This window comes from Takifugu flavidus, unplaced genomic scaffold, assembly GCF_003711565.1.
Source record: "Takifugu flavidus isolate HTHZ2018 unplaced genomic scaffold, ASM371156v2 ctg588, whole genome shotgun sequence".
NCBI classification, from domain to species: Eukaryota; Metazoa; Chordata; class Actinopteri; order Tetraodontiformes; family Tetraodontidae; genus Takifugu; species Takifugu flavidus.
The window spans coordinates 1-8,985 of NW_026622200.1; the positions used below are offsets into that span (position 1 = coordinate 1).

Genomic DNA, 8,985 nt, shown 5'->3' on the forward strand with positions numbered 1-8,985 from the left:
GAAGTCCTGCTTCAGAACCTCCGACTGCAGGAATTTGAGGTCGTTGATGCCGGCCTCCAGGACCAGCGTGGAGGCCGAGGGGTGCTGTGCACTCAGCTGCAGGGCCGAGGATGTAACCTCCGCAACACGGGGGGGCACCGGGGCGACAGAAGGTCCGGCCGTCGTGCACCGCCACGTGCCTGACCCCCTACAGTGATGGCCGCCTATGTCTCAGAAAGGAGTTGACTAGAGGAGTGTGGGTCTCCTTTTGTCCTACAATATTGCACTGGTGCTGAGTGACAGGCAGCAGTAGAGTATTTTAGTTTCTCACACATACTGGAGGCCAGATGCACCGCAGGTGATCAAATACACACCATTACTAATGTGGCATTAAAGCCAGCTGGAAGAGTCCAGCCTGCTTCCTGCTCCTCCAAACAGGCGTCTCCACACCAACACTGAGGAACACGGGCTTCTGTTCTTCCTTCTTCTCTTCTGACTATTGTGTGTTTGATGAATGCAGCATCCACTCACTGCCCCCCCCCCCCCCCCTCATTTACACTGCTCCTGGTTTCACAATGCTCCTCAGACAGATGCAACCAGAGACACTGATGCCGTCAGACAATAAACCTGAGTGTTGTTGTGTCCGGTTATTAACATGTTCCATGCTTTTCCTTCTGCAACAGTTCATCACACCTGCTCAGGGAAACCTCGGTGTAAAGGAGGTGAAGCCGTGCCTCAGTGACTCTACTTTGCTGTTTTAGAAACTAACAGTTATTAGATGAATATACAGTGTGCACGTACGCGCACACGTGTGTATAAACACTTAATACACGCGTGTGCGTGTATGTAGACTTTTTAGTACTTTGGGTTCATAAACTTTTTAGTATTTTGCAGATACGTGTCTGTATATAAACCAGATCCTCCTGTAATAAAGAACTAAAGGCTGACTGTTGTCACGTGACCTGTCTCCGTCTGTGTCCGATGATGGAACCTGCCTGGAACATCTGGTCCACAGAAAAAGCAAAACAGCTCACAGAACTGGCCCAGTTTAGACCCCAAAATGACAATAAATAATGTAAATGTGTGACGCAGTAGAACAATGGACGAACTTTCTATTGGTCATTGACAGTTTCACTCATCGTCATCAGAATTCATCAAAAATATTCAAACCAACAAACTACACACAGAACCGCAAAGTTTAGAGCTTAAAGGGAGCGACAGGTGAAGATTTAAAGCTCAACGCAGCTGAAGAAGTTCCAAAAAGGAGAAATATCATGTGGTGCTTTACCGCCACCCGGTGGACACGCGTGGAACTGCAGACAATAGTTAAACGCGCTCCGACACATTCTGACCTCTGCTGCTCCTCCTGGACTCCAGGGCTGCAGAAATATGCTGCTTTTACAAGTCTTTCAAATCTGTCAAGCATCATGAATCTTATTTATTTAACCAGGTTGAATAATGGCGGAGAATGGTGTCCGAGAAGCGTCTTTATTTTAAAGTGAACAAGAACAGTTCGGTCCGCGTTCACAGAGGCGGAGAGACCTCGAGAGAGTCCAAAACAAGGAAAACTCTCAGAAGTAGTCAAGCCACAGAAGGGTTTGGCGATGAGGCCGAAAACCTCCGCCGCTGGCAGACGGGAGTTCTGTCCTTAAATCTAACGGGAGATTGAAGAGAGACCGCAGGTGCGTGTGTCTGCGGGGCCACTGCGGCTGATGAGCGGCTCCTCCACGCCCCCTGCAGGTAGACACCCGCAACAACGGTCCCAGAAACTGGGAACCCAACAAACCAGTTTTTAAAAGTATTCCTTTCAGACTGAGCAGGAAGACTGAAGACCGACAAGGTGAGTAAACGAAGAGCATTATTGAAAAGAATTGACAGTTGTGTTTGGAGATAAAATCAAGATTTTGATTCAACTAGACTTCATATTTAGTTTTAGCACAAAACATCGTTATACATTATAAATGAATAGATCTTATTTAACATTCTTATAGTCTGGCTTTAGTTATAGTTGAATAGTCTTTCTAAGTGAAGTTTAGTTTATTTTTCTGCTCTTTGCTACTGATCCTAAAAGAACTTTAAACCCTCCCAGAATGCTTTAATGGTAGTAATATATACGCCATAAAGCTGTTGATTAGGTTTTAAAAGTGAAAGTGAAAATATTCTGTTCAGACAAAGCAGGAAGAGCGACATTTTTGTGACAGGTGAAAAGCTCTTAGAGTTATTAGAGCTGTTCAACAGTCCAGGTCACAGCTGGATATTTTGATATTACCTGTCAAACAACATCTAATCGTTGGCAAGTTAGCATCTCTCAGCCGGACCAATTTAAGACAATAAACTAAATAACTAAATCCACACAGGATCACAGGACACCAACAGGATTTTGGTTCATGTTGCACGTTTTCTCACAGTGGTTTATTGTTCTATGTTGTGGAACCACTGTGAAAGAAATGCAGGAGTGGGTGTCATTTCTTTCATCTATTTTAAATAGAGCAGTGATCTTTGAGGACTTGGATCATAGAAATAATTGAAGAGGGGAACAAAGGAGGGAAGTTAAAAAGTCCTGACTAGTATGTTTATGTAGCACCAGATAATTTAGTGGCTGAGCTGAAGACAGTCCTTTCACCATGTTGGCCTGTGGAAAACCAGTGTTGTGGGCCGATGGACCAGCGTCCCCGTCGTTGCCAGACCACCGTTGGCCACCAGTTGGGTTTTGGGATCAAAGTGGGGGCGTTTCCTGTATCTGGTTCTCCTCACGGATCCATGACTACAACATGTTGCTGCAAGTGCAGAGACATTTGCTCTGGAAAGAACTTTAGAGCACATTCAGTGCTGCAGGACGAGGGGCTGGAAAAGGAGCCAGTTCTTTTCTCACTGCAGGGAACAGTTAAAAAAAGCAGCTTAAACTATGAAAACATGAAAATGATACAGAGACATCATTGAATTATTGATTCAGTTGTTATCCAGAATGGATTAGAAATGTTCCTGTTTGATAAAAATGCAGTGAATTGGGATTATTGAACTACAACCTCTCCAGATTATTTACCTTCATCACAGTCTCATCACTATTTCTGATGTTTCCTCAGGATGGACGAGGACAGAGCAGAGTCCACAGTGCCCAGCTGGGTGTCCCTGAAGAGTGACCAGTCCAAAGCTGGAATGATAAAGTTCAGAAGTTCAGAGGAAATGTAAGAAAACTAAAGCGTGATGATGTGTTTGTGTGGCAGCTGTTAGTCACATTAACAGCAGCAGGTTGTGAGTTTATTATTGGAGATGTTTAACACTTAAACCTCAGACAGTCATATAGTTACAGACTTAATGTGAATATTGTTGATTAGAAACAAGAATCAGGTTTAAACTGAAAGATGAATTCAGACATAAATGCTGGAACAATATTGAGTCTTGATCAGGTTCTTTCATCCTATAAATCAAAGGACTAATAGAGATGTGTTTCATAGTGAGAGGGGGGAGCACATCCTATCAAACTGGGACCAGTCAGCTCCACCAGGAGAGTCCTCTTGTTCACAATCTGGAAGCAGATCTGGAAATGCTGGAATGAAGCCCAAACAAAGTAAAACTGTTCAATATGAGATTTAATTTGTGATGTCATGAATTTGGAGTTGTGTTGATGATTTATTATAGATGGAAATCATTGGTTTACTTATGTTCAGGAGGTGATCTGCAGGAGGTGATAGAAGGTCATAAGATGAGTCTGAAGAGAAGATGTGAACATGTGACTGAAGGAACTCATGAAGCAGGAAGTGGAACCCTGCTGAACAAGATCTACACTGAGCTCTACATCACTGAGGGACAAAGTGAGGAGGTGGACACACAACATGAGGTGAGACAGCTTGAGAGAACCTCCAAGAAGAACATCCAGGACACTCCAATCAAGTGCCAGGACATCTTCAAAGTCTTATCTGAGCAACAGAGACACATCAGAGTGGTTCTGACCAACGGTGTCGCCGGCGTTGGAAAAACCTTCTCAGTGCAGAAGTTCAGTCTGGACTGGGCAGAAGGTTTGGAGAACCAAGACATCAGTCTGGTGCTTCCGCTCTCATGGAGGGAGCTGAACTTGATCAGAGATGAGCAGCACAGTCTTCTCTCACTGCTTCATGTTTTCCATCCAACATTACAGAAGATCAGAGCAGAAGATCTGACTGTCTGGAAACTTCTGTTCATCTTTGATGGCCTGGATGAAAGCAGATTTTCACTGGGTTTCAACAAGCATCAGGTCATCTCTGATGTCACACAAGTATCGTCCGTTGACGTGCTCCTGGTGAACCTCATCCAGGGGAACCTGCTTCCCTCAGCTCTCATCTGGATCACCTCCAGACCTGCAGCAGCCTATCAGATTCCTCCCTCGTGTGTTGACAGGATCACAGAAGTACGAGGCTTCACTGACTCCCAGAAGGAGGAGTACTTCAGGAGGAGGTTCAGTGATGACGATCTGTCCAAGAGAATCATCTCACACATCAAGGCCTCCAGGAGCCTCCACATCATGTGTCTGATCCCAGTTTTCTGCTGGATCACTGCTATAGTTCTGGAGGACATGATGACCAGAGACCAGAGAGGAGAGCTGCCCAAAACCCTGACTGACCTCTACTCACACTTCCTGAGGGTTCAGATAAAGAGGAAGAAGCAGAAGTATGGAGGAAAGCAGAGACCAGAGGAACTGACTGAGGCTGATAAAGAACTCCTTCTGAAGTTGGGTCGGCTGGCGTTTGAACATCTGGAGAAAGGAAACATCATGTTCTACTCAGAAGACCTGGAGCGATGTGGACTGGACGTCTCCGAGGTGTCGGTGTACTCAGGAGTTTGTACAGAGATCTTCAAGAGAGAGAGTGTGATCTTCCAGAAATCAGTCTACTGCTTTGTTCATCTGAGCATTCAGGAGTTTCTGGCTGCCGTCTACATGTTCCACTGTTACACCAGGAAAGACACAGCGGTGATAAATAAGTTCCTAAAATATTCTGAACCAGTCACATCTCTTGATGACTTCCTCAGGAGAGCACTAAGGAAATCTCTCAAAAGTGAAAATGGCCACCTGGACTTGTTTGTTCGCTTCCTTCATGGTCTCTCTCTGGAGTCCAATCAGAGGATCTTGGGTGGACTGTTGGATCAGAGGAACAGCCACCCAGAAACCATCCAGAAGGTCCTCAACAACCTGAAGGAGGAGAACAGTGATGGAATCTCCCCAGACAGAAGCATCAACATCTTCCACTGTCTGATGGAGATGAAGGATCAGTCAGTCCATCAGGAGATCCAAGAGTTCCTGAAGTCAGGGGAGATATCAGAGAGGAGACTGTCAGAGATCCACTGTTCAGCTCTGGCCTACCTGCTGCAGATGTCAGAGGAGGTTCTGGATGAGCTGGACCTGGAGCAGTACAACACCTCAGCAGGGACGACGTCGCCTGATTCCAGCTGTGAGGAACTGCAGGAAGGCCGAGTAAGTAAAGATTTTTGGGGCCGGACATCGGCGTTTAAATCAAGCGAGTGGATCATGTCAGGTAGCAATACCCCCTCCAGTGGTCATTCCTTCAATTCTTTATCTCCATTGCAGCATCCATAAATTAAAAAAAACAACAATTCATCCAGAAATGTTCAACACTGGCTGGATATAAGTTCAAAGGTCAATCCAGACAAACCAACATAAAAGGCAGGAATAATAGGAGCCACAAGTTAACTGACTATCATGAAATCACTGTCATGTCATTAAATAACTTTTGTTTGTTTGTATACATCGTATTCTAACGACAGAAAAACACATTTTAACTAATGACTCGTGACTATTTTGCTTCATTAGTTCAACGTAAAAACAGCGGCCTCTGGTTGGTTTAAATGGGTGTTTTAGGTCTTTGTGGCGGTTCCGTTTGGAGCCTTTATGTGACCCACAAAGTTGTTTGACCCTTTCCACACCCGTTAGGGGGCAACTTCATCACTAGCAACAAAAGGTGCAGTGAAAATGATTTGAAGGGAAACAGGCAGATAGAACAGAAGCTGAGGGCAATCGATGCAACCAGAGACTCTGATGTCATCGATCGGATCGCTGAATTAAGACTTGACGCACCATCGTACAAATTGGATGAAATGCAAAATATCCAAAGAGCCGATAGACAGATAAAAAGATGCACGTTTCTTTAAACCATTTGCTATAATCATTTAAATATTGAGTAATTATGAGCTGTTCTAAAATAAGACAAATGTTGAGAATAATTCAGTTGCATTTCAGATCTGATGGTCGTTCAAACTGTTGCTCTACGGTGTTGAATTTAGCTTTTCCAGGAAATGAGCTACATTTGTGTTGAGGTAGATTCTCAGATAAGTTGATGAGAAATCCCAAAGTTTGACTCACTATTTTTGTTTCATGCACAACAGACTGTCTGGTAGTTTTCTTTCAAAGAGTCATTGGGAAGTTGTGGCCTCAGCAATGACGTCAAACCCTTCTCATCTACGGGAGCTGAGCTTAAGCAGGAACCAAAGCCTGACAGATGCCAGAGTAGAGTTACTGTCTTCTGCAATGATGCATCCAAACTGCAGACTGGAGACGCTCAGGTCAGGAGGCCTCTGCTGGTCTTTTCTAAATTTCTTTACATTTTCTGCTTTTCTCTTCATTTTCTGATTTAGAAATGTGTTTTTATTTGCCCCATTTATTCCTTTTCCAGGCTGGTGAACTGCAGGTTATCAGAGATCAGCTGTGGCTCTCTGGCCTCGGCGCTGAGGTCCAATCCCTCCCATCTGAGGGTTCTGGACCTGAGTGAGAACCAGCTGCAGGATCCAGCAGTGAAGCTGCTCTGTGGTGCTCTCCAGGATCCTCTCTGTGAGCTGGAGACTCTCAGGTCAGTCAGAGATGATCCAGTACTTTCCCAGGTGTAACTAGTTAGACAATAACTGTTTACATGTTTGATCTTTGTTATAAACGTAGTGTTACAGTTCTCAGAAAAAAGACCACACAGGACAGATTTGCAGTATTAAATTGGTTGTGGAAATCTGTCCCATGTGAGGATGGTCATCAATGACTAGAAAGGAAGTATCAGTTGTAGATTTGTCTTGTTTTATTTTAGGCTGGCCACAAAACCGCCCAAACATTCAGACCCATCAAAAATGGTTCTTCCTGTCTTTTAAAGATCAGAAGGAAAACTAGAAAACCCCAAAAAGAAAGCTGCTGCAGTGTGCCATGCCCCTTCTCTCCTGAGAAAAGCCATCCCAAAAAAGAGAAAAGCCCAAGTGTGAAGTGAGCACCTGTTAAACCTTGGTACCGAAAGCCTGCAGTCATTCTCATCTGAGGTGGCTTCATTCCAGCCAGAAGCCCAAACCTGCCTCCCTCTTAAAGGGGCAGCAGGTCAGTCCAACCACAGAAACCTTCATGAAGATCTGAAGCTTTCAGCATCCACAATTGTTGCACCTCACTTCCATTGGAGTCCAAATCAGAAGTCAACAAGTTGATTCTACACCGATTCTACACAATGCAACCGTTTTAAAAATGTTTCCATCCATACGTTTTCACACATTTTTAGATAAATCTGTTTGTTCATCGCCTCCTTCTGTTGTAATGGTCATTAAAGAAAATGACCTTATTGGAGTTTTTCTCCTCACAAATATGACTTTCTATGAACGATGCAATAAATGCAGCTTGCAATCTAAGACAATATGGAAGTATGTGAATATAATAGTAGTGGAAGGAGCTCATAAAATAATACATTTGCTCTTCTCATCGAATCTTTCTGTGTTATTAAAGAAAAACCTGCTCTTAGTCAACAACATCTAAGACAACAACCAAAAATCCTAATATTCTATAATCTAATATAAACAGGAGAGAAGACTCTTTCTGCAGAGACACTGGTGGCAGGAATGCAGAAGTATCACCTGCTCAACTTGGAAGGTGGAGCAGAAACCACCAGCTGAGAAGGTCCTCAGCGAGAGGAAGTGGTGGAGAACCATGAAACTTGCTAAGCTCCACCTCAGCTCCAGAGACGGGCTGAGCTGGAGCTGTGGCACCAGGTATCGCCCAGAAGAGCCTCCAACAAACAAGCTCTTCTCTTGGGAGGAGAGGGCTTTGAATCTCAGCTCAGTGTGCTTGTCTCTAGTAGGTGGCAGCTGCACCTTTTCCTGAGGTCCTTGTTGATGCCCTGAGGGGAATTGATGCTCCTGCAATGTTTTCTGGCAGCATTGAGCTTGCAGTGGGGCAATCAAACACACTGTGGGGGGGCTCTCTTTCCTTCTCATCTGGAGAACAAGTGACACCAGCTGCCAATCATTGTTGGAGAAATGTGCAGTCAGGGGAACGATGCGTCCAGACTATAGCCACCCTTCCAGCATCCAGCAGTGTCTAAAACCTTTGATTTGGTTTCACCAGAGAGTGTAGGGATTGCAGGGTCGCTGCAGCATCGCCCACAAGCTGTCAGGAGTGGGTCGCTTTGTCCCAACTCCTGACAAGAGTTGAGTGCTACTGAGAAATGTGGTCTCACAAACTTGGAAGGTATTTTGACCTACACACACTTTACATACGCTGTAGATCTTGTCCAACCGCCCTGAAAGAACCCAAAATAGGAACATACGGCAGATAAGCCGGTGCAGGACCAGAGGTTTGTTGCTTGTAAGCTGTGTTTTGCTCTGGTACATGTTGATCTTTATTTGACTTCTCTCAAAATAATTGTTATTTTAGACTAAGTGACTGCAGTTTATCAGAGACCAGCTGTGATTCTGTGGCCTCAGCTCTGAAGTCCAACCTCTCCCATCTGAGGGTTCTGGACCTGAGCTCCAACACGTTGCAGGATTCAGGAGTGAAGCGGCTCTGTTCTGGACTGGAGAGTCCAAACTGTAAACTGGAGAGGCTCAGGTCAGTCTTCATTTTTCTACCTATATACCAGCTGCTAAGATGGTGAAGTGAGGCTGTTCTCAACACTGCTGTGATGCACCACATTAAAAAAATTCCTTGTAATATCGTGAATTCAGGTCTGACCCAACTAAGAACTAACGTAGGTTTAGTACTGACGCAGATAACATGCA

General features: G+C 44.7%; 1 protein-coding gene across 1 annotated transcript; it reads left to right on the forward strand.

The window, feature by feature from the left end:
* Positions 1-1,767: 1,767 nt before the first annotated feature.
* LOC130520916 (NLR family CARD domain-containing protein 3-like) lies at positions 1,768-8,635 on the forward strand. The gene is made up of 7 exons (XM_057024611.1): positions 1,768-1,819; positions 3,063-3,164; positions 3,435-3,547; positions 3,648-5,425; positions 6,355-6,531; positions 6,642-6,815; positions 7,790-8,635. The coding sequence occupies exons 2-5, from the start codon at positions 3,064-3,066 to the stop codon at positions 6,364-6,366; spliced, it is 2,004 nt and encodes a 667-aa protein (XP_056880591.1). The 5' UTR covers positions 1,768-1,819; position 3,063; the 3' UTR covers positions 6,367-6,531; positions 6,642-6,815; positions 7,790-8,635.
* Positions 8,636-8,985: the final 350 nt, after the last annotated feature.

Coding starts and splice junctions, on each gene's coding strand:
- LOC130520916 (XM_057024611.1), top strand. CDS start 3,064: ATGGACGAGGACAGAGCAGAGTCCACAGTGCCCAGCTGGGTGTCCCTG. Junction 3,165..3,434: donor TTCAGAAGTTCAGAGGAAAT/GTAAGAAAACTA, acceptor TGTGTTTCATAG/TGAGAGGGGGGAGCACATCC. Junction 3,548..3,647: donor TGGAATGAAGCCCAAACAAA/GTAAAACTGTTC, acceptor ACTTATGTTCAG/GAGGTGATCTGCAGGAGGTG.